The sequence below is a fragment of the Sturnira hondurensis genome, unplaced genomic scaffold (assembly GCF_014824575.4).
Source record: "Sturnira hondurensis isolate 20B ecotype Veracruz unplaced genomic scaffold, ASM1482457v3 Scaffold0018728, whole genome shotgun sequence".
NCBI classification, from domain to species: domain Eukaryota; kingdom Metazoa; phylum Chordata; class Mammalia; order Chiroptera; family Phyllostomidae; genus Sturnira; species Sturnira hondurensis.
Window position 1 is genome coordinate 8,905,151 of NW_028091359.1, and position 25,331 is coordinate 8,930,481.

Sequence of the window (25,331 nt, forward strand, 5' to 3'; positions counted from 1 at the left end):
AGGACCCCCCCTGCTGACTGGAGAAACAGCCTTCCGGAGGTCTGGGACAGGACCCCAGGGTCATTGGCGGAAATGGACAGACACCCGTGCTCTTGTGGAACTCCCTTCTAGACGAGGGAGCTGGGCAGCAAGCACGGAGACAAAGTCCGTGAACAAGAAGAGGTCAGAGAAGATGAGGGCCGTGGACAAAACAGAGCCAGGGATGTGGCGGACAGTGGTCAGGTCAGGAAAGGCCTTCCCAAGGTGAAAGGAGAGCTGAGACCCCGATGACAAAAAGGGCCAGACTAGAGCAGAGCTTTGCAGATGGGACATTACAAGGGCCCGAGGCAGGAACTAACCTGTGGTGTTTCAGGAAGGGCAATTCTGGACAGTGTAGCTAGGGGAAGAGAGTGGGCAGAAGGTGTTGGATGGGGTCTGATCACCTGGGTCCGTGAGTCCCCACCTGTCCCATGTGGCGCCACACGTAGAAACTGATGACACCTGTGCCCCTTTCCACCGAGGCAGTTGAACGTAGACAGCCAGGGGCTTCAACCAAGGTGCTTGGCGCCCCACCCCAACAGCCCTCTGCACTTTCTGCCCTCAGGGGATCTCTTTCCCTGGGTTGCGCAGGGCACAGACCGCCAGGGCAAGACTGCCCTGGAGCTGCCGGTTGCCCGGGGCCCCACCTGGCTTCCCTGGGGCTGAGAAAAACCTGATCTCCGTACACCTGTAGCCCACGTGGTTCTATTGTGAGTTCCAGCTCCTGGGCTGGAGAGCACCGGTGGAGGGCCTGGAGACCACAATAATGAGTTTGGATTTACTTAGATGGCCATGAGAACCCATTAGAGGGTTTCCAGATAGGAATTAATGCTAGCTAGTGACAGTTCTTTGTGTGACCCATGGGAAGAAGTGAGGGAAAGGGGAGCTGGGAATTGGAATGGTAAGTGGGGAGCAAGGCAGCACACCCGGCTGTACAGATGGGCACCGTTTAGGTCCAGACCGCAGTGTGAGTGGCGCTTAATGCTCTTCCGTTGCCGTCTTCAAATGCTTGGTAACTTTTGAACAGAGGCCCGAACGTTTTCACTGTACACTGGGCCCTGCAAATCGGGTAATTGCTCCGACTGCGGTGAGTAGAGATGACAGCAGCAAGCCTGGGGGAGCTCAACAGCATGACGGATTCCAAGCAGAGTGAATCTGGGGCGGTAGTTGCTCATGACTTCACTCATGTACGGTGCTTCGGGAGGTGCCTGGGTGACAGACGGGCTTTACGAGCATTAGCTGTGAGAGTAATAAGAGTTACAGGGAACTTTTTGGAGTGTGGGGCTGGGTAAGGATGAGCGTTTTCCTGGGAGCAAGTGTGAGCCCTGAGGGGGAGCTCGGTTTGGAACCCTCAGGGCAGGGGCTGCCAGCCACCTGCAATAGCAAGGGCCCTGGGTTTTGGTTCCAGGAGTCTGACCACCCGCCCTCCCTGTGTGGCCCCATGTGTGGCAGGGGTAGGAGGCCTGAGGGGAGGCCTGGCCCAGCACGTGTGAAGTCAACAGTGCGCCTTGCTGCACACACCTTCCCGGTCCCCGTTCTGTCGGATGAAGACATCACACAGCCTGCTTCCAGGAGTGTGGCTTCGGGGCCAGCATAACCAGACAGGCAGTGCTGGGATCTCACNTAGCTGTGAGAGTAATAAGAGTTACAGGGAACTTTTTGGAGTGTGAGGTGGGAGGGGTCTTGTGCTTTAATCTCCGGGGAAAGAACAGAAGGGGCTGGGTAAGGATGAGCGTTTTCCTGGGAGCAAGTGTGAGCCCTGAGGGGGAGCTCGGTTTGGAACCCTCAGGGCAGGGGCTGCCAGCCACCTGCAGTAGCAAGGGCCCTGGGTTTCGGTTCCGGGAGTCTGACCACCCGCCCTCCCTGTGTGGCCCCATGTGTGGCAGGGGTAGGAGGCCTGAGGGGAGGCCTGGCCCAGCACGTGTGAAGTCAACAGTGCGCCTTGCTGCACACACCTTCCCGGTCCCCGTTCTGTCGGATGAAGACATCACACAGCCTGCTTCCAGGAGTGTGGCTTCGGGGCCAGCATAACCAGACAGGCAGTGCTGGGATCTCACAGTGCACTGTCATTGCTCCCGTTGCTGTCCCTTCCTTGCCATTTGTCACCTTGAAAATAACCATGTTCTGGGACGGAGGCCCAGGTCTGTTTAGCAAGACTCGTGATGTTGTACAGAAGCCAAGAGGACAGTGGTGTTATCCACTCAGCACACACCGGGCAGTGCCCCCCTCCACGACAGAGTGGGGGTGTCGTTCCGGCTGTGTTTTGCCAAGTAACAAACTACAAAACTGCCCCCCAAAGTTAGCAGCTTAGAACAACGGCTATTTTATTACATCTCACGATTTTGTGGGTGAGGAATTCAGGCATGTCTTGGTGGGGCAGTTCTTTTTTTCCACGTTGTATCGACAAAGGTCAGTCCATGGAATTCAGCAAGGAGATGGGTGGGCGTCCCAGGTGGCTTCACTCGTGTGTCTGACCTCCAAATGGGGTCATTGGCCACAGCACCTACAGACGGCCTCTGCAACGTGGTGGTCTGGGGTGGTCCAGCTTCCCCCCTGTGGCGCTTCACAGAGTATTTCAAGGGGAGAGGTGGAAGCTGCCAATCCCGTAAGGCGAGGACCCAGAAACTAGCACAGTGTCACTTCCACATTGTCCTAGTGGTCAAAACAGTCACCCAGTCAAGGGGAGGGGACTCACACCTCCCCTCCCAATGGGAGGCTTGTGGAAGAATCTGTGGCCATCTCTACGCTGCCCTGAACACCAACACAATGTTACAGGTCAGTGTTACAGAGGGTTGTTGCCAAAGGCAGTATAATTACATAGGGAAGGGGGGGGGGCTGATTCTGTGCAGGCATGGTGGGGGGGGGCAGAGGGCGTGCAGATAGCTTGGGGGAGAGGAGAGTCAGGGAGGATGACGTGGAGGGGGTGACATTTGAGTTAGGCCGTGAAGACAGCTGGGACTTGTCAGTCAGGCTGCGGGAGGCCTTCCCGGTGGTGGGAGCCCCAGCATGTGTACAGACACAGAGGGGTGGGAGTAGTGTCGTGTGTTGGGGGCACAGTGCCTGGAGGAGCGGGGGAGCAGATGAGCCTGCGGAAGCAGGCAGAGAGAGACCGCGTTCTTCAGTAAGAAGTTGTGTGATCGGATTTGCACTGGAGGAAGACCTCTGCATTAATGTGGAACATGGGTTGCCGTGGCAGGAAGCCCAACCTCTTGTAATAATTCTGACTCTAATTCCCAAGTACCTCTCTCTATTAAGACGGTGACAGTGGGTGACAGAGAGGGGACAGATCCGGGAGCAATTTAGGAGGCAGAATCAGTGGAACCTGGTGAGCAGGCTGACATGAGGGGTGTGTGAGAGTGGAGGGGATGTAGTACACAGCGTGGAGACGGTCGTTAACAACACCGTATTGTATATTTAAAATTTGCTGAGAGTGGATCTGAAGAGTGCTCATCACAAGGAAAAATTTGTATGGGAGGGGCTGGATATTAACTTACTGTGATCGTTTCACAATATATACACGTATCAAATCATTACATCATGTACCTTAAATGGATACAATGTTATATGTCAATTACAGCTCGGTAAAACCGGAAAAAGAAGAAAAACATTTTTCCACATGACCATAATCAAGAAAATGAACAATAATTCCCTAACAGCATCTTATATTCAGTCAATATTAAATTCCTCTCATTAACCCCTGACTGTGTTACGTTAGCTTGTTTGAACTGGGATCCGGTCCAGGATCACGTATTCCACTTGGCTATGTCTCTTTAGTCTTTTCTAATGTACGCTATCCCCCCTTCTATCCAGTTTTCCCTCGGATAGTGACCTTTTTAGAGAGACTGACCAGTTGTCTTGAGAATATCTAGAGATTGGCTTGTGAATTATTCCCTGGTAGTGTTGAACAGCTTATTCTTCTATCGGCTATATTCTGTAACCTGGAAATTAGGTGCAGAGGTCTGATTACATTGAGGTTAAAGTTTTTGGCAAGAATCTCTGATGTTATGAACTTCATATTGCATCCCATCAGGAGGCACACAGGGTCAAGTTGCCTCATTGTGAGTGACATGAAGTTTAATCATGTTCCTTGAGGGTAGGAAAATGGCTAAACTTTTTATATTTCTGCATACTATCTGAAAAGGGGCTGGGTGTATGGTAATGTATAGCAGATATAGTTGGTTCTTGTTATTGGACGTAGTTACACACTATAAAGTCTCTGTGGACATCGAATTAGGGAAGACCAGGCCACTGCTTCTAGGGGAAGTACAAGGTTAGGGTCCTGTGAGCCTCGGGCCACATTTTCATCCACTAATCAGCACAGAACCTTGTTTTGTGTTTCTTTTTAAAGGCACTTTATTTAATATGCATTTTTGATTCATTAACATTGAACTCACTGCCAACAGCACTAACCACATTCCTGAGTTAAGCTTATATAACACATATATTTTTTTTCCATAAAGAACACTGGCCAGCACATCAGCACGATGCTCAAGGGCCATTTTAAACAGAGAAATCAGCAACGCAAAGAACGGAAATGCAGAAAACCATGGTAGTAAACAGGCAGTGAGGAGGACATTTTCTTACAGTATGAGGGCCGACCTCAGCTGGGAACCTGTGTGTTGTTGGGTGACTCAGCTTTTTCAGAGATCTGCCTGGGGTGTCTGTATAACCACTTCAGAGCCACTGCGTATCGATCTGGGGGCTACAAATAATCTTAGGAAATATGGAATCTTCGGACAAAGAGGATGGATTGAATATGTTGGATTACATCACTGAGAATTACCTGTGTGACCTTGGGTTCGTCACGTTGCCTCTCTGGACTTCATTCCGCTCATCTGTTCTGCTACTGGGCGATGCGCGAGCTTTCTCCCAGCCCTGGGATCCCCGGAACTGAGTGACAGTGGGCTTTTCTCCCGGTTTGTCTTCCTGGGGTTGGAGAGATCTCGATGGCTTTCCTTTTCCCCCCGGCAGGTTTGTGGATTTCCATGCAGCTGCCTCCACCTGTTCACCCTCCCGGGCTTCGCTGCTCACTGGCCGTCTGGGCCTTCGCAACGGAGTCACACACAACTTCGCGGTCACCTCTGTGGGGGGTCTTCCGCTCAACGAGACCACCTTGGCCGAGGTGTTGCAGCAGGCTGGCTATGTCACCGGGATGATCGGTAACACCGGTGCCCCACAGCCTGGGCCCCCTGCCACCGCTTTTCCCAGGCTGGCTGCTTCGTGTTTGTGTGGCCCTAATGTGTTGCTGCCTGGTCTGCTCATGTCTGCATTGTTGCTGATTTCTTGCCCTGTAAGTTAGAAACGCATTCCGCTCTAAGTAATTGCAGAGACTTCACCGTGGCTGAACCAGATATGAACTGTTTTCCTCTCATTCTAATAGACTTAGAGGCTAGCGATTGCTTTTGCTGGCTCAGCCACTCAAAGAAATAGTATCTTTCTGCTCTGCTGTCCATACTGTGTTGGCTTTTGTCCTTCCGTTTGCTGCCCCAGGGCTGTAGTAGAACCGCTTAGGTACCATTCACCATATTTTGGCTTTGAGGAAGGAAAAAGAGAGGGAGAGTGGTTCACTTTCATCAGGAAAACAAATCTTTTCTCAGCCCCAGAAGTGCACTTAAGTCTTATTGGTGGGAGCTGGGTCACATGGCCACCCTTTGTTGCAAGGAAAGCTGGGGAACTGAGGTCAGGATTATAATGACTGATTTGGCCTCAGGCACAGGTCTCTGGCTCCCCAAACAGAACCGCAGTTCTGTGAGTAAAATGAGTGCTCACACCCGTGTAGGGGCAGGCAAACAGCAGCACCTGCCACAGGGTCCAACAGCTTTCTTTTCTTTCTAAGTCAGCACCTCTTCCTTAGGTATGTTTTGTGCCAGGCTGAGTGTTTATTTGCACCAGGACATGGTAGCACTTTCTGAGATTATGATTTCCCCCATTGTCTAGGTGAGACAGGAGTTGTTCAGTGCCGCCTGGCCTGGAGCTGGTAGGTGTTGACAGGTGTGCCCGGCCCAACTTGGTCTCATGCTTTGCCTCGTGGCTGATCTTCCCTGCAGGGGAGATGGCAACCCAGCCGTCTGAACAGAATCCTCAGGCTGCCTGTGCTTGTTATTCCGACTGCAAGAGCTGGGTCCTGTGGGAGGCCTGCCTCCTGCCACCGTGCTTGCGGTGGCAGGGGAGGGTATGCTGACTGACAGGCCTGCAGCTGGGGTCCAACTCTTTAGATCTCAGTGCCGTATCCATTTCTTTGCCCCTTTGCCTTGCGGGTCATTTCCCTGGGGTCTTTACACAGAGCGGAATCAACAGGGCAGAGAGTTCCAGCGTTATCGGAGCTGTTGGAGTACATCACCAGTTACTCCCCTCAAACCCTGGGCATTTACAGAGCGAGGAGCGGCAGTGCGTCTCAGCTTCCTCATTTGCGGTGGACGGGTGTCTCTGCACTTGCACTGCAGTGGGGAGGCAGGAGCTGGGCCTCTCTGAGACTGGGTGGGGTGTGCACCTGCGCCCTTTGCAGGGCCCCAGCCCAGGAAGGCAGAGTGGAGGGTGCAGTGGGCACTGAAACCTCTCAGAGGGGGAGAAGCTCAGCCCGCTGGCTTGTCTGGGCTCCCAGTAATAGCTTGCCTTCCCATGTCCCTGTGCGTTCTCCTGTGCAGCTGCTGAGTCATCTTTGCTTGCTTTCTGTCTCCCTGTGGACTCCCTCGGGGTCCCACAGAGCAAGGCTTGGCTTTCATGCTGTGTTTACAGCCTCTCTTTACTTGTCCTCAGTAAAGGGCAATGCTGGTGGAGAACTGTGTGTGATCAACTCCCCAGAGGGGCTGGGAGCCCCATGGGGATTCCACTGAAATGCTCTCTCTTGTTTTCCTACAGGCAAATGGCATCTGGGGCATCATAGCTCATATCATCCCAACTTCCGTGGTAAGAATTCTTTGGGGGATTTGTATCTTGGGAAACAGAAAATAAAGGCCTCCATATAAAAAGACCTTAATAATGTTTAAGCCTTCCTGCTCTTGTGGACATCTCTCCTAAGATAGAATATCTTCATTCACAGCATCACTTGGGTGCATTTGGGGTGCCTGGGCTCCCCTTGATCTCACATCTCTCTCTCCCAGCACCTTTCCTGTCCCCTGTCCTTGGCTCCCCACCGCGAGCCCCATTGTTCTCTGTGACCTAGAAACTCCTCCATCTTGGGGAACATTTGGCAGCTGTGAGGTCCAGACACATCTAGTGTGGTCAGAAGCAAAAACCATCCAATTGGTTCACCAAAGCAGGGATCCCGGCCCTGTGGGCCCTGGGGGAGGAGTAGGGAAGTGCTTTGGGGAACTTCTCACTAGAGCTCGGGTTGGAGAAGAGACAGGATGAGGAAGGATCTCAGAAAGAAAGTCAACACCAGATATTCAGGTCTCGATTTAACCCTCACATTCCCCCCACCCCACCTCACCCCAGTACCCCAAGCCCAATCCCCCTGGCCTTCTGGGTTCTAGCTGGAATGCCATCTCTTTCTAGAAGTGCTCTGAGACTTCCGTCCCAGTCCCTTCCCCTCCCAGCAGCTGGGAATAACTTCTTCCTCTGGTGGCTCTTGTTGGGTTACTGATTATCCACCTCCTACAGCTTCGTCTGTGTATCTTATTTTCTCTTCAGACAAGAAGTCTTCTGAGGGCAGGATTTATTCTTTTATCCCTTAAAGTGTCATGCATGTGGTAGATTTTCACCAAATTCTTTCGAATGTGTCAGTAATTGCACGGGGGGTGGTCAGTGTTTAGTAATTCTCTTTACTTCCTCCCACCTGGGGCTAACTAATCACAAGATGGTTTGCAAATCTGGTCTTCTAGCCAGAACCCAGCCAAGTGTTTTCTTTGCATGCTACAAAAGGGTATTCATCAAATCCTCTTTTAATTGCATACTCCACAGCCCTGCAGTATTAAATGGTGGAAAATTAAATTTTTCCTGGGTGTAAGAATGCAGGCTTACTGAACAGACGCCAAGTGGGGGTGCTAACCCGCGGCTTCTCTTCCAGGCTTTGATTACTACTTTGGGATCCCGTACAGCCATGACATGGGCTGCACAGACACCCCAGGCTACAACCACCCTCCTTGTCCCTCGTGCCCTCGGAGTGACAGACCATCAAGGTAATTGGCTACGGGATGCAGAGCAAGGAGAAGCCCTGAGGGTGTGGTCCATGAGGAGTAAATGAGAGAGACTGAGTGGGCACAGTTCAGGCATCAAAAAGAGTGGAAGAAAACTTTTTAGCAAAGGCGAGGGCAACGACGTTTCCTTCTTGGAATTTGCCAGGTTACTTGGACTGTTGAGCTCTGCTGGGTGGAGCTGGGTACCACCACGGTCTCACAGGTGGGGCTTCCCTCCTCAGCGACTGACCTGGGCCAGACACCAGGCCTAAGGAGGGACAGAGAGAGAGAGAGTTTGCAGGGCTCCTTACAAGCTTCACCCCACTCCCCACCCCTACTAAGGAACCTCTGCCATTCTGCCATTGGAATGCCATGCAGGCACAAAACAAGACGTTTTAAAAACCTATTCAATGACACAGGGCAATGCTCACGATATAACAGTAAGTGAACAAGGCAGAAACAAATCATCAACAGTGTGATTTTAACCGTCTCTGTATTTAGGCCTTTATAGCCCTGTCAGGAGAGGCTCACAGGAAATATGCCCAAGTGGTAACAGTGGGCCATTCACTCGGGTTGTGGAATTAAGGGGCTTTTATTTTTTTCTCTCTCTCATGCTGTTTTCCAGAAGTCAGTAATAGCATGTAATACATTAATTAGCAGAAAAAAGGTAGTAAACGTCATTGAGGTAATGAAGCAGCACAAACCACATATTCCACTTGTTCAGAATGTGCACTGGGGTTATTTATAAGGTTGCAGGTGTTGCAGCTGCTTGGGGAAAGCAGTCTCAGCTGGCTCACTAATAACACAGTAGTTAATATAATAATGGATGCTTATGGAGAAACTGGTACACTCCAGACAGTGTGTATACTTATCTGCAGTCCGCTGAGTGAGGCAGGGGCTTGCCCGGGCTTTGCAGGTAGGGAAGTGGACCTCGTTGCCCAGGTCCCCCTGGAGCTGTAAGAGGTAGGGATGGAGACTCAGTCCGGGTGTCTCTGAGTGCTGAGCCCGTGTCCTCTTCTTGGTCCTTACTCCTCAAACTGTGGTGGCCGGACCAGCAGCATGGGTGTCACCTGGGCGCCTGTTAGGAATGCCGAAGTTCAGACGCCACCCTGAGGCCCGCGTGTCGACAAGATGCCAGGGGATTCACGCGGTTCAGTGCAGCGTGAGAAGTGAGGCTGTAGAACAGCTCGCCTCCCTCCCCGCCCGGGGCTCCAGGCGGCTGTATGGAGGTATGGCATATGCCAGCCAGTCCCCCTTAAATCCACGCGAAATCAGAGAGGGGCGGAGGAGGGGGAAGAGAGTAACGCAGGGATCAGTGGTGATGGAAGGAGACTTGAACTGGGGTGGGGTTGGGGGTGAGTATAAATGATGGTGGAGTTGCAGCGAGATCAGAAAAAGCTGAAAATTTTAACACAAATGTTGAGATTGGCATCGTGATGCCTGGTATGATGATAACTTCTTTTCTCCCTTTAAAAAATTATGGTCCTTGGAGATTACCTCCCCGAGTCTGACCTTGTCTGCTAAGCTTCCATGGGTGTGTTTGCATACAGGTGTGATCATTTTTTTCTCAAGTCCTCCACTGGACCAGGAGGACCATTTCTGTATTGCAGAGGCCCCCCCATTTCTCCCCTCGCTCCCCTGCACTGTGCTCCCCTCTTCTCTCTCCATTGTTGTCAGCTTCTCTCCTGGTTCTTTGTGGCAACGAGGTCAGAGTGCTTGAGTTTTTATTGAGTTTCTGGAATGGTAATCGGTGTGCAAAGCACGAACCATTCATTATCTCGTTTAGTCCTCCTAATTCCTCTGTAAGAGGGCACAGGCAACCCTATGCTTCAGATAAGGAAAGTCAGGCTCTGAGAGCTTAGGTAACTTGCCCAAGGTCATGGCCAGATCGTTCCTCGGCCGCAGCGATGGAGCATTCCTGTGTCAGATTCTTATTGATCCGAATGATGGAGGGCTGAGTTTATTTTTTTTCCGAGAGAGAAGTGATTGGTTCGACCTCCATTTTTTCCAGTTGCTAAAGTTTCTCCAAATTCTCTAAACATGGTTTGAAATTTTCAAATTGTCCCTGGCCATCTGTTCTCTTGTCAGATGTTGTGCCACATGAAGTTAATGACTTAGGAAAATAAGTCAACAACAAGCGTTGCGTCCCATGGACAAGTCATTGGTTAGCGGGGACGGTGGAGAAAGCCAGGCTGCTGATGGGCTGTGGAGCTCTGCTTGAGTAAGAGAATGTTTAGACGCCAGTTTCTCTCCTGGCCAAATAGGAATAATAATGTTTCCAGCTCTCAAAAGTCTTTGTGAGCTTTCCTGAGTGCCCGGGCTTGTCCGAAGAGCACACACATCTACTCAAAGAGAATGGAAGAAGGCATTATATTGGTTTTACACTTGGGGGAAATGGCCGACTGGAAAAATTATTTGGCACCAGGCTATTAAGCGTTTTATATTTATCTACATGGCTGCATCAAAGCATTTCGTTCTCTTTATAACTACTTAAGTCATGGAAATGAATACTCTACTGGCTGTGGTTTCCACACAGGAGCCCTGACAGGGACTGTTACACCGACCTGGCCCTTCCTCTGTATGAAAACCTGAACATTGTGGAGCAGCCTGTGAACCTGAGCGGGCTGGCGTGGAAGTATGCTGAGAAAGCCACCCAGTTCATCCAGCACGCAAGGTAAGGGGTCCTGTGGTCCAAGCGCCTGCCCCCTCCCTGCGCCCGCCCACCAAGTGCCCTGGTCCCACTGGGCTCACTCCCATCGTCCAGCGGAGATGCTTGCACACCTGTCTCCTGTGGACAGAACTGGAAAGCCGTCCTCCTTAGCGTCCCCACACCAGGATTTGAAGTTCCTGGGCTTCCTTATGTTCCTGCTGAGACCGTGCTCTCCCGTCCACAATGCTCTCCTTTCGCTTGTCCTCTCCTTCCAGGGCGGTGTCTCTCCAGTGCACTTTGGGCACCCAAAGCAATCGATGAGTTTGTTAGTCCTTTCTTGGGTATGTTCCTTTCTTGGGTATGTTCCTTTCTTGTTGCTCCTGTAACAAACTTACCATCAACTTCATGGCTAAAATAACAGCAGTTTATTCTCCTACAGATCTGTCTGAAACAAGTCCTAGGGGCTAAAATCAGGGTGTCAGCCCTGCTGTGTTCTTCTGGAGTCTCCAAGGCAAAATTGCTGATTGCCTCTGGCAGCTGCTGGTGGCTGCTGGCTTCCTCGGCTGCTGGCCACCTCACCCTAATCTCCACTCATGCTCCTCCTTTGCCTTCTCCTTCTCTGTAGTCAACTACCCCTCTATTGCTCTCTCTCTTTGTAAAAAGATTTTGTTTATTTATTTTTAGAGAGGGGAAGGGAGGGAAAAAGAGAGGGAGATAAATACAGATTGGTTACCCCTCGCATGCACCCGACCAAGGACCAAACCCGAACCCACAACCCAGGCATGTTCCCTGACCAGGAATTGAACCAGCGACCTTTCAGTCTGTGGGGTGATGCCCAATGAACTGAGCCACACTGGTCAGGGATCTATCTCTTTTTTATAAGGAGGCTTGTGATTATGTTTAGGGTCTACCAGGATCATTTCCCTGTCTCAAGATCTTTAACTTAATTGCTTCTGCAAAGTCCCTTGTGCCATTAGACCCTGGAGTATCTTTGGGGGCCACTATTCGGTGTAACCCACAGGACTTACACATTTCGGCAGCTATGGGGCCCAGGTAGGTAGCCTGCAAGAGGGAAGCAGGCTGACTGTGAGACATCAGGGGAATGATGGGCCTGCCATGACCTTGAAAGCACATTCGCCATCTAAGCGGGCAGTCACTACCCAGCTCAGCTGCCTGTTGCTTCTTTGTGGGAATGGGAGCCTGGGTGGTCGGAGCTTTCCACTTCACAAGAGAGACGGGATGGCTACCTGGCCCTTGTGTGAAATCTCCTGATCTTTGACTGTTAGAGACAACTAATTAAAAACAACAGAAAGCAGAAAGCAGAGCCATGCCGCAGTGTGTCTCTAACAGCTGTGTATGTGTGAGGGCTGCAGCTCTGCGGCCCTGTCAGACCAGCGCAGAGAATGGATAATCTGAAGCCACAGCCGATTCCCAATAGCACGCACTCACCTGGGGCGCACATGCATAGACCAGAGGGGTGCAAGCACGTGCCTGTGTGCGTGCACACACAATCACCCCTCCCCTTGTCCTGACCCTCTAACTGCCCTTGTGCTATTCCCTGATGACCCCGTGTGTGTTCCTCTTGTCTGTCTCTGTCAGATTACACACTCCCCTAGGGCAGTTTCTAGTAGCGTCTCTAGCATTTCAAACAGCCATAGCTAAGTGGGCAAGAAAAATGGGCTACATGCCTCTGCGCTTGTGCAGAATGAAAAGTGGACTTCACCTGAGGGAAACTAACCACTCCAGCTCCCTGGATGTGCAAGAACCACCCCCAGCCCCTCACTCAACCACATTGAACTTTTCTCCAGAGAAGGTCAGCAGGGAGGGTAGAGGCAGCGAAGTAGTGGATCCGCTTTTGTTTTCTTGATAATAAAAACTACCTGGGGCCAGCTCGGGCCTGCGAACCAGACGATCGCGGTTCGATTCCCAGTCAGGGCCCATGCCTGGGTTGCAAACCGGTTCCTTGCAGGCTAACTACCAGCAGGGGATGCACAAAAGGCAACCATGCATTGATGTTTCTCTTCCTCTCTCCTGCCCCTCTAAAAATAAATAAATAAATAAAATCTTAAAAAAAGAAAAAGAAAAAAAAAAACTACCTGGGGCCTAAATCTCCGGACTGGGGATTCAGAGGTTGCCTCAAACCGGATTCTCAGGGCTTTATGAGAAACACTGGCTTTTGTTCAGACGGCCCATAGGAAAAGGGGAAAGACCCTTCTTCCATCTGGAGGGCTGAGCATTTTTCTGCTCCCTGGAGCTCTGAGGTTGTTTCAGGCCCGTGACAGGTGGATGCTGGTGGGGAACGGCCTCTCCTGCTTTCATAGAGGGAGGGGCGGCCACCGGCTAGGGACTAGAGATGGTTTAGCATTTGCCACCAGTTCGTTCATCAGTTAAAAGATGAACAAATCAAGGAACACCTGACTGATCCTGTGAAAAAGATGAAGAGTTTGCTACTTTATTCATTAGTTATTAAGTGAAAAGTCACCTGAATCCTGTTGTGTTTTCCTGTAACAGAAAACAGCCCTCAGGCATGCTGGTTTCTTTAGGACTGACTTGCCAATTCATTCCTGATTTTCAGAAAGCCCACAGAAAAGGCCCCCAGGCCTGTGCTCCTCCCACCTCTGTGTCCCTCCCCCTCCCCTTCTCCCCTTCCACCTGGATCTGTGCGTCAAAGCCACCAGGTCCCCAGGGGGTAGGGTCCTCCTCTCCTCAGCACGGGGTCAGCCCTAGGACTTGTTCAAAGTTTTACTTGGATCTTTCCTTGAATGTAGGCCCTTCATCTAGCACACTGAAAGTGTATCCTTGCTTTGGGTTATTTTTTAAAGCAGCAGGCAGAGCTCTGACTTGACAAAAAGGGAGAAAGCAGATGGTGTGCACTCTGCTCCTTACAGGGGCTGGGACTGGGCATTGAAGCTCATTAGGGGTAAGGTTGTGACAAGGATGAGGGTATTGGGCACCGGTATGAGGAGTAGCTAAGGATATTTAAAATCACAGTGTATGGTCAAAAGGCCACCATAGAGGTTAAAGTAATCTAGCCCAGGGTCAGACAGCCATGAAGTAAAAATTCTAGAAATTTGGATACAGATCTCCAAAGCCTGTTCTTTTCGTCAGTCCACACTACCTCCTGGTGACTGCACGCCCCTCTCAGTCTCTGGCCCAGGGTGCTAACAGGGTGACAATAATGGGTGGCAGTTTGGAGGATAATGATGAGGGCAGAGAGAAAGAGTGGGCGACGGGAACCTCCCAGCCCCCTGGTACTTCACACATGGCACTTGGAGAAAAAAGCCCTAATTCACAGCATTTGTCCACTTCTCTTTTATACATAACTCTCAGCCTGGCTGAATTCAGGCCATCAATGCGCTGTCGCCAACTATGGCGTTGAAAAGAGATGCACGGCACACCATTATACAGTACTTCCCTCATACAGATACAGTAGATGAAAAATAACCTCAAGAGCATAGTCAATAGTAAAATGTAGTCGAATAATCGGACATGATAAACCACGAGAATTTATCACCTTCATTTATAATATAATTTACTTAATTGCAAGCTGATTTAATTTTGCTTTTAAACGTCGGTCATGTTTAATGACCTGACACTGGCTTGCAGAATTCCTGAAACTTGAGCCAGCTGTATCCAGCACGCCACTGCAATGTGGCGTCTACCTGCAAATCAGAAAAAGGTGCCCCCTGTGGGTGGGTGCTGATCTGTGTCCGAGGGCCTACTGGACCAGTGGATTGTGGGCTGGTATTCAGCTCCCATTCGCTTACCCAGCAGGTTGTGCTCGTGCAGGATACAGTGTACAGAGTCCTGCTTCTGACTCCCAGGGTCTCCTAACTGGGACTCAGAAGCAGGGCCCTCTCCAGGGCTTGAACTGATGCGGAGCTGATGGTGGGGGTACTTCGAGAACTTGGTGTGGGGTGATGTAAATCAGGGTAAATGAAGAGCACCGAGGCCAATTTGAAAGTCAGATCTCTAGTGCACCGGGGTGAAAAGAGCCAGCATCTACCAGCACTTGGTGGGAAGTTGACTGAGCTGCCCCCTCGCCCGCACTGTGTCCTCTGAAAGACTATTCCCCGGGTGTGGCCTGTGGCAGGGAGCTGCGTGAGGGTTCTTGCGGAAGCAGGAGGGACAGGTTGTGGTCCTACGGCTGCCCTGATCCTGCTCCTTGCCTGAAAACAGAGCCCACCCTGGCTCCCAACATGCCTTTTATAGGAATCTTCAGGGTTCGAATAGGGGTGATTGGGCACCTGGGTCTGTAACAAAACCTGGTCTAGATGCTCTGGGTAGTGATGTGCTTTGTTTAGCATTCCCTGTGGCCAACATGAGTTTATTCATTCATTTCTAAGCCAAGGCCAAGTCTGAGAATGGATGTGATGGCCTGGATGCTGCAAAAAGCAGATAAAATTTTAAAATATGTTTGCATGGGACTTCAGCATACAGCAGTTAGGAGCAAGGGCTTTCCTCTCGGCCAGGTGTAAGTTGGAACCCAGACTCTGTCACTTACTAGTGCGTGAATTTGGACAAGTTCTTTAGTCTCCCTAAGCCTCTGACGCTTCATCTGAAAAGGGGAACTTGGGGGTGATTATGAGAATGAATTTAGACAACGTGAGTCCCATTTAATGAGCTCTCAGGAAATCTTAAAGGACAGTAACTTATTACAAGGACTTTCAGGTTTTAATTGGCTAACCCGTTTATCTCCACATATTCTAGGAGGGTTCTGGATGGGGAAGTACGCCTTGTGCATGTGGGACAGAAGGTGTGCTGGGTGTTTTCCCTGGGGCAAGGCAGAGACAAGACAGAGCGCCTTCTGGGGAGTGACGTCTCGGCTTTTCCCTCCCAGCACCAGCAGAAGACCTTTCCTGCTCTATGTGGGCCTGGCCCACATGCACGTTCCCTTACCCGCGACCCAGCTATCAGCAGACCCACAGGGCCGAGGGCCATATGCTGCAGGCCTCCGGGAGATGGACAGCCTGATGGGCCAGATTAAAGATACAGTTGACCGCACGGCCAAAGAAAATACGTTCATGTGGTTTACAGGTAAAGTACGAAAGCCCAGCCAGCCTCCCTGAGATCTGATGGCTCACTCTGCCCACACACCCTCACTAGTGTTTGTTGGCTTGAATGCTAAGCACCCGTCCACTTGGGGCCTCCACGGCTGAGCCCCAGGAAGGGTTTGCACAGAAGGAGCAGGTAACCTGCTGGCCTGTTAAGAATGGATCAGGGCCATGTGGATATTGTTCTTAATTGTCAATGAATGACTGATATTGTGAACCCCTATAGTCCTCAGAGACTCTGGTTGCTACTGGTCACCAGATCACCAGGTCACACATCTTTTGGCTGAGAAGGGTTGAACTGGGGAGCCAATTAGAGGGACCAGCCAGGCCTTGTGCGTCTCAGGTCCCTGTCTGTGTGAGGCCAGTGGTGAGAAGCACCGCCTCTGCGTCACCTAGACACCTGGATCTGATCTCTGTGCTCCTGTTGAGAAGGTTCATCTCTCTGAGCCTCTGTTTCTTCATTTACCAAATTAAGCTACCAACGGAATCCAGTCCATAGCGTGTCAGAGGATCGGGAGGTAATGTACGTGAAGCACAGGGCCCATCACAGGTGCTCCATAAGTAGTTGCCAGGCTGATGACAATGGTAATGAGACTGCTAAAAGTATAGAAAAGGCCAAAGTCTGCAAGGCAAGGCCCTCAAGATGGGACTGTCTTCGGGGAAGGAAGGCCCAGCTCTCTGAAAGCCCAACAGAGTTCCATCGGAAGGGTAGCCCTTCAAGGGTAGGGCAGATTTTATTTTACAAGTCCCTCTTCTGTCGGGGTCTCTGCTGTGCCCAGGGATGTAAGGCCTGAGAGAAGGAGAGAATGAATGGGCAGAAGTGCCCACCAGCCTCTGGACCTTTACATGTTGTTTCTTTTGGTTTTTAGGAGACAACGGCCCGTGGGCTCAGAAGTGTGAACTGGCAGGCAGCGTGGGTCCCTTCGCTGGGTCGTGGCAAGTTCGCCGAGGTAGGGAGTCAGCGGCAGTCGGCAGGTCCCACTGTGGGTGGGACACGGGATTCTGACTCTGGAAGGGCCAGGCCTTAGGGCGTCATTGTGAAACAGGGACAAGGTCCGCTGTAGTCACCAGGTCCCAGAAAAGAAACTAATTGGGATGGAGAGAGTTTCTGTTCAGCCTGGAGCATCCTTCTCCCTCCTTTTCTCCTGAGACTCCTTTGGGGGGCCAGCCCGCTCCCTACAAGCTAGTCCATGGACCTCCCCATGATTGGGCTTTCCCTTTACTTTCATCCTGCTGCGTGTCCTCATTCTCTTCTCCTTCTTTCTTTTTTTTAAATTTTTTTTTAGATTTTTATGTATTTATCTTTAGAGAGGAAGGGAAGGAGAGAAGGAGAGAAATATTAATGTATGGTTGCCTCTTGTGAGTCCCCTGCCGGGAACTGGCCTGCAACCCAGGCATGTGCCCTGACTGGGAATCGAACCGTGATCGTGTGGTTCGCAGGCCCACACTCAGTCCACTGAGCTACACCAGCCAGGGCCTTCTTTCTTTTTTTAAAAAAAGTCATCCCTCTATTCATCCAACCATTAATTCATTTCATTCATTCAATAAATAGTTAGTGCACAGCTACCGAAGTTTTCTGTATCCATTGTCTCTAACCCTCACAGTCGTAGTAGGTAGGTTCATCACCATTTATTGGTGAAGAAAGAGAGAGGCTCAGAGAGGCCAGGCGACCTGCCCATAGTCACACAGTCTGTGAGGAGGGGGCCAGGCTTGCTCTCAAGTTAAAGCTGGCGATCTTCCCACTATACCACACTTCCTTTCCCGATTGAAACATCCTTTGGCTCCCAGCTCAGCGCCCACATGCTCTGGGAGATTTTCCTCACCAGGCCCCTACTTTTCTGAGACAGAAGCCATACTGGGGGCAGTTCGGTGGTATGGACCAAACCCTGAAAAAGGCACCTGCCTGTTGATGCTTCAGTTTCTCCTCTAAGAATTTGTCCTGAAGAAATAAATAGCCAGGTACACAATGGGGTATGTAAAATGATGCTATTGCAGTAGATTTTTTTAAATAACAAGTGGACATAACCCAAGCATCCCGGAGTAGAGGAGTGTGAAAGAAATTATGATACATCCGTTTAAAGAAATGCTAAGGATCCCCTGAAATGCCGCGTATCATTGACCTGGAAACAGTTACGTTAAATACTCTTCAGTGAATAAAGCAGGTTACAAAACAATACGTAAAAGATAATTTTAGTATGTAAAAATAAGCATCGTTATTCTCAGGAAATTAAAAGAGGCAGGAAAAGGTAACAAAAGATTAGCAGTAATTACTTATGGGTAGCAGCGGGAGGATTTAAGTGTGATCCCCCCCCCCCCAATTAACTGGTATTATTAATACATATCTGAAAAAATTAGGTTCTTTAGAAGAAGCTTGTGTCCAAGGGATTTGGAGGTGGGCTTGGCGACATTGCCCACTGGGCCGGGGTTTTCCTGCTGTTCAGCTCTGTCCTGAGCTGTGGCCCCCACCCTGTCCAGGTCAAATGACACAAAGTCCCTTTCTTATTCGTCTGGCAGAATATTTGTAGTTTTCTAGGACTGGAATCCTTGTGTCCCTCATGGCCGGGGGCAAGATGGACATGCTGATCATTCCTTTTTATTTGTCTTTAACCTGGTATTCCTTGGCTCAGATCCCTGGCAGTGAATGGCTGCCAGGACTGTGGCCCAGTCTCGTGTCAGGGAGCTGAGTGAGGAGCCAGGGAACGGGGTACCGCCTCCCTTCCTCCGTGCAGTGAGCAGATACTTTGTCATTCAGGGCCGGTGTTGCTGCTGTTGCTCTCTCTCTGCTGAGCTCTTGGGTTCTCTCCGGTTCCAGAACGCTGTCATTTAGTCCTGGTGGCTGGGGAGCTGGGCCAGGAAAAGACCCCAGGAGTGGAGGTGGGTGGAACTGTGTCCAATATGTGCAGCCTAGGCAGGGGTGTCCTACTTGCGGCCCGAGGGCCACATGGGTCCTAGCTTGGCTGTGCATGCGGCCCAACACAAAAATTGTAGATTTGCTTAAAACATTATCAGATTTTCTTTGTGTGTGACGATGTGTTTTAGTGTATTTAATGTGTGGCCCAAGACCGCGCCTCCAATGTGGCCCAGAGACGCCAAACGGGAGAGACAGTGTTAAGCGGGGAGTGGTTATTTGCATTAGCTGGTGATAGTTCCTGCTCTAGTACCCGGGACACCCTCAGGCCAGGCGCTCACTTCCGTTCAGTGGGAAGGCCCAGAAGAGCCTGGGTGAGAACTCTGGAGGGTAAGAATCCAGAAGGCCTGGGAACCAAGGCCGAGTGGGGAGGGCCTGCAGTAAATGGCTCCTCTGTGGGGAGCTCTCTGTCCTCCCAAAGTTGGTCTCTGATCTCCTATCTGAAGACCTGCCTCATCTCGCCTCTTCCCCGTCATACGGGGCAGTTTTGAAATATCGAATCAAGTTTAAGGGTGTGGACTGGGGTTAGTTCTTTCAGGGAAGGATCTAGCCCCAGGAGAAACACGTTTGCTGGCTGGGCCCAGGCAACTTCCATCTCTTCTTTCCTTCCATTTCTGGAGCACAGACTATGGGCCAGGGACTGAATGCTGGGAACACAAAGATCCACGAAGTCCCTGGCTTTAACGAGTGACCGTCTAGAGCAGTGTTTCTCAGACTCTCATGAGCAGACAGTCCCCCAGGGTATCCTGCTAAGATGCCGTTCTCATTCAGGGGATCTGGGACGGTGATGGAGATGTTACCTGCCCAGTAAGCTCCTAGGTAACGCTAATGCGTCTAGTCTAGGGACCACATTTGGAGAACAACCAGTCTAGAATATCCACATCTAGACCCTATTGATTCTAGAGTCATCAAAGGCTGGACCTTTCAGATGTGAGCCAGAAGTTATCAAGGGTGGTCTCTGGACCAGCAGCGTTAGTGCCGCCTGAAAACCCTTAGCCATGGAAAGGAAATTCTAGGGCCTCGTCCCGGATCTTCCGGGATGGGCCCAGAAATCTGTACCTTAACAAGTCCCTCCAATGATTGTGGTGTGGGTTAAAGTTTGAGGACCACCAGTCTAGTGCCGCACTGCCCCACGCACCAGGCAGTGGCCACACATTCCTTGGACATACTTGGAGAGCTCAGAAGCCACCTGTGGCTGGTGGCTACCGTACCAGACAGTGCGAGAATATGAAACATTTGCATCATGGCAGAAAGTTCTGTTGGACAGTACTGGGAGTGAACCTATAAGCAGGTCATTATGGTACAGGGTAAGAGCTCCGTGGTGGCAGGGAGCACAGGCGCCTCTCACCCACTCGGACAGGGAACAGGAAGGCTGCCCTGAGTGGTTAGTTCTGAAGAATGAGTAGGAGACGGTCAGGGATTTTCAAGGAAGAGGGCTCGGGCTGCCTGCGCAGGGGTGGGAAGACCAGATGGTAGGAGCTGCCCAGCCGTCTGTGCCTGGAGCTTGTGGGAGCAGAGAGACAAGGCCAGGGCCAGCGTCCAAAGGTCTTTTCCTTTAGGCAAACACTTCAGCCATCCTTCTAAAGAAATGAGGAATTGTGCAGGGATTTTAAGAGTGAGAGTGACATTATTCAGTTTTGAAAATGGAGGTGAAATGCACGTAACATAAAATTGACCACTCTAACCTGTACCATTTGGTGGCATTTGGCACACTCACGGGGTCGTGCCACTGTCACCTCTGCCGAGACCCTGACATTCCCATCATCCCCACAGAAAACCCCGTGCACGTTAAACACCTCCTCCCCATTTCCTGCTCCTCCCGGCACGTCGCTCAGTGTTTTAAAGAGCCCTCTAATGTCAGTGAGGGAGAGCAGCAAGGACGGACTTGCTTCCACTGAGCCCAAGATGATAAATGGGAGAAGCAAGAGACAGTCTCCAGGAACATCCCTGCATTTGAAGAACACCAGGGTCGGAGGAGACCTCCGTGATCTCTACTCCAGAGGCCCTGTTGGCCGGGTGAGAAAACTGAGGCTGAGCAAGGTGGAGAGAGCCTTTCCAAGGCCTTCGATCAGGGAGGTCACATTGTTTGGCCCCAGTGGCTCATTCCACACCCCCGTGATTGTCCTGGGGACAATCATGCCCTGTTCTATAGGACTGACGGCTCAGCTGTCTGGAAAATCTGCCCTGCTTCCCTGGACCCCGTGGGAATGGAGGGCAGTATGTGGAGCCCCTGTGACAGTCTGAGTCTCTCTAAACCCCCAGGAGGCAGACTGCAGGGGTAGAAAGAATGAATGGCTTTGGAGGCCCAGCTTGGGCTCGACCGTCCACTGAGTTTAGGAACTGGTGCCTGCGGCGCACTGTTCCCTTTCAGCCCATGTCCTCCTCTGTGATGTGGGCAATAGACCCTTCTCGCTGGGTGACTAGGCGGGTCCAGTGGACTGTTGCCTGGGAGGCACTCAGCCTCTGTGCTTGGCCTTCACTAACTCCCACAAGACTCGATCCCCTCACTCCCAGCTGAAACAAAGTGGGGGAACCACAAAGGGAAAGGTGCCCTAAAAGATTTTCCTACTGAGCTATCATTTATGTCAATAATTTATGGCTACCTTTCCAAGGGTTCTGGGCCTCTGTCTTGGGAAACTGGTCTCAGAAGCCAGATTTCAGTTATCTCAGGAGAGCAGTTTTGGGGCAAGAGCTTTCCCAAAGGTTGCGGCTTCATGTGGTATCCGAGCAGCAAGCACAGCACCTGAGTTCGTGGCGGGGCTGGGGCTGGGGCTGGGTCCATTTCCTTCTTTTCTTAGGGGATCCAGAAGGCAAACTTTGCCTAGTAGTAAATACTTCATCTTCTCCATTCTCTAGACCAGCTTTCTGTCAACTGTTCCGCAGGCTTCGTCCCCCTCTCTGCCTGGGGAGGCAGGCAGAGCGCTGTGTGGAAGGGCATTTACCCAGGGCTCAGGTCAGCTTAGCTGGGGGTCCTTCTTGACCACCTGCTCCTCCCCACCCAAGTGCCTTGTCAGTGGGATGCCTGCACATCCGGCTGAAAGGGGGCCAGTTTTTAGAGCAGATGAAAGAGAGAAGACAGTCAGTGTTTTTGCACTGAAGTAGGACAAACAGTACCCGGAGCCCTGCTTCTTCTGCCCTGCAGCCAGCCCGATACATCAGGCCCCATGCTGCCTTGTCCTGTTCTCAGGCTCCCAGGCCCCCCTCCTTGTCTTCCCTTTCCTTTCCTGGCCAAGCTGCGGTGCTCAGCTGATGGGATGAGGCAGCGTCTCCTGGAGTCATCTCTTCACCCCGTGCAGGAGTGAGGGTGCTCCCCTGGGCTTGTGCCCTGCAGGGGTGAGGAGAAACAGAACGAGGGGTGGTGTGGTGAGGGGCAACCCGTGGTGGCCCTGCCTTCTCCCAAACAAAGAGGACTCAGAGCCTGGCTCAGAGCAGCTGCCGTTCTCTTTCCGACCTCGGCCCGACTTCCTACCCAGGACAGAAGCAGCACCTTGTTTGTCCCTGACAGGCTGCTCTTCTGTCTGGAAACTGTGTGTGTGTATGTGTGTTTTATTTGAAGAGCAGAACTGTTTTTTCCTCCCCTTTGGTGATGAGGAAACATTCTGTTGAATTTGGCATCCTCAGCTTCTAGGAGACCTTGGCTGTTTGTAATTTGATGCTATCAGGTTGTTGCATAACCTTTCCCACTGGGAAGCGGGCTCTGCATCCTGGGCCTTCTGTCCAGTGTGGGGTACGGGTAGGGGTGCAGAAAGGTCAGAGATGGGGAGGGGTGATGGAGCGAGGGACAAGGCATGTTGGCTATTGGCCCTGGTCGGGGAAAGGGCCAGCTGGTAGGGACCCAGTGGAAGTTGAATTGTGTGTCCCTCTGAGCCTTTGGCCACCAGGCTTGAAATGTCCCCTTCATCACACTTAGGGCCACGCCAGGCCAGCCAGAGTCGTTGGCCTGATGGCCTTTTGTTTCTAGAAAACCAGCATGCTACAGGCATCCTTGGCAAGGGCTTGTATTTATATTTAGAAATGAAGCCTGCTGCTTGAGGAGATTATAAAACGAGCACCCCTCAGAACAGGCGTGTTCTTCCACCCGAGTCACGAATGCAAATGCCGGGCAGGTGATAGAAAGGAACACGTCTCCTTCATCCGTGTGGGCTGTGTCAGGGATGCGGGAAGCCGGAGACAGGGTCGGGTCTAATGACATTCAAAGTTAATTAAAAACAACAGCAACATCAACAGTGACAACAAAACCATCCACGCCAAGCCAAATGTCGGAGGGCTAAGCTCTGTGTGTGTGAGCTGCCAGGTTGCAGCTTCTGCTATGTTCTGTCTGTAGGCAGTTTTTTGCTTGTTTGTTTGTCTGTTTGGCGCTTGCACAGCAGGCACCGGGCCAAAGGACCTTGCTTTGAACTCCACATGCATTCCCTAACGTAACTTTCCCCCCAATCCCATAGAGTAAGCCCGTGGTGTCTTCCCTTGGTGACTGAGGGGATTAAGTCTGATGGGGCTTAAGAATCCTGCCCAAGGCCACACAATGAAGAGGGGCGGCCCTGACGCAAGACCTGACACCTGCCTGAATCCCAGGGTGCCTCCCGCGTATCTTGCCAATACTTTGCCCACTCTGGCCCTCGGACCCCTGAGAACAGAATTACCTAGACTCAGAGTCCCACCCTCCGCTTAGTAAGTCAGCGTCTCCGGGATTCTGCTGGTGGTTCTGCCTCACTGAGAAGTTGTGAACTCCCTCTCCCTGAGTCAGTGCCACGCAGCTCTCGTGTCCTCTCTGGGAGAGACTGCCGTTCCCAAGTATGGGCCAAGTGAGTCTTCTTGGCCTGCGCTGTCTCCACGCATCAGGGAACGCCGCTTCGCTTCCGCAGCCAGGGAAGAGCAAGGAAGCAAGTTCATGAATCATGGGTCTGTTTATATTTTGGTTGCTGAGGCTAAATATTTATTGCTTTAAGTAAGAGGTTCTGCCTTAATTAGAGTCATAACTAACCACAAGGGCCTTGAAATGCGCTCTCAACAGAAAGCCATACCCAGCTAATGCTTCTTATGAGCCAGTACTGCTGATCAAAGTATTAAGGTTTATCTAAACCGAAAAATCGCTTTTGGAATCAGAAAGTGCATAGGGTTAATCTGTGGGCTTCTTATCTATTGTGCTTATAACTTATAGGTTCATATTTATGATCCTGTGTCTTAAAAGTGTAAAGGTGTGGGCGGTAGGCTACATATAATTTTGAAAGACACTATGTCCACTCTCTGATCTTACCCCTGCCCTCCTACTTCTGGAATGGGTGTTCTTCATCTTAAATCAGCAAGAGTACATCCCAGGCCGATCAAATCACTATTCCTCAGAAAGGGACCTTGGCGTGGGTATTTTTTGTGTTCCCCTGGTGATTCTAATATGCATTCAGGGGTGAGTGGGAGCTACTGTCCTAGAAGATTTAATGGGTGAGAGTGCAGTCTGTGTCGTTAGACCTGGATTCAAATCCTGGCTCTTAGCATTTGCTAGCTGTGTGACCTTGGGCAAATTACTTAACCTCTCTGAGCTGCAGTTTCTTCATTTGAAAAATGGATTTATAAGTACCTGGCTCAAAGGTCATGATAAGGATTATATGAGATCATTCAGGGCAGCTCTCAGCATTATGCTAATGAGTGCTTAATTTGGTGCTTAACCAGGGCTCCGTCAATAAGAGGGAATGTTGTCACTGCTATTATTGTGTTTAACTGGAAATGAGTTTCCATTCGAAGGAACACATAATCAGTGAAGAGTACGGGGGACTAGAGGCAGCTCTCCTGGGATCAGGCCTTCGCTCATGCAGATAAACCACAACGAGCACTGGTATTCAGATAGTTAGACTCCACCACCCTGGGGACCCACAGGGAACCCTGGTCAGATTTTTCGTTTGTCCCCAGCAGAGCCACCGGGAGACTGGGGTTCCAAGCAAGACACTATCCACGCTGTGCAGGATGTGTATTTTTATAATTGCTTACCCACACCCTGGACACCTTTTGGATAAATTGCTTTAGAGTCCTAGGTCTCTGGGGTGTACGATCTGTCTCTCAGCTAAAGCCAGATCCCAGGGTGCAGCCAGCGCTTGCTGGCCAGTGTTCACAACACAGAGGGGGATGGGCCCTCAAGTGGACGCACCAAGGGGCTTCACTCAGCCAGCCTCTTCCTCTCTTTCTCTTAATCCTGAATCTTTGCCCTGTGGACCATTTGCTTGGTTGACATAGATACATTTTATAACTGGCTGAATTCCTTTTAACCCCTCCAGCTTTCAACCTTCTGCTGAAATAAGGCAAACATCTTGTAGTATTTTTCTCTGAAACACAACATTGCCCAAAACAAGCAACGCAAAAGCTTGTGGCAAACCAGCAGAACCTCTAGTGGTAAAGACCAATTAGCAAATGAATTAATTAGGGGCCAGCGTACTGTTCTGGAAACATCCCGGAGGCAGAGACTGCATTCCGTGCTGACTCCGGTGCCCCTCACCTGCCGCCGCGCAGGCTCTCACTCCTGCCTCCTGGCTGACTGTCCGAGCTAAAGGCTTATTTCTTGGAATGGAAGCCTTCACTTTGTGGCACCTGGCCTCCAGGGC

At 51.0% G+C, this 25,331-nt stretch overlaps 1 protein-coding gene across 5 annotated transcripts in view; it reads left to right on the plus strand.

Moving 5' to 3' along the window:
- Positions 1-25,331, plus strand: part of ARSG (arylsulfatase G) — a 131,549-nt gene that overhangs the window by 51,478 nt on the left and 54,740 nt on the right. For all 5 annotated transcript variants that reach the window (XM_037069789.1, XM_037069785.1, XM_037069786.1 and 2 more), the window contains 6 exons: positions 4,990-5,177; positions 6,877-6,924; positions 8,024-8,135; positions 10,669-10,806; positions 15,623-15,819; positions 16,706-16,786. In XM_037069789.1, coding sequence (XP_036925684.1) covers positions 4,990-5,177; positions 6,877-6,924; positions 8,024-8,135; positions 10,669-10,806; positions 15,623-15,819; positions 16,706-16,786 — 764 coding nt within the window. The remainder of the gene's footprint in view (positions 1-4,989; positions 5,178-6,876; positions 6,925-8,023; positions 8,136-10,668; positions 10,807-15,622; positions 15,820-16,705; positions 16,787-25,331) is intronic.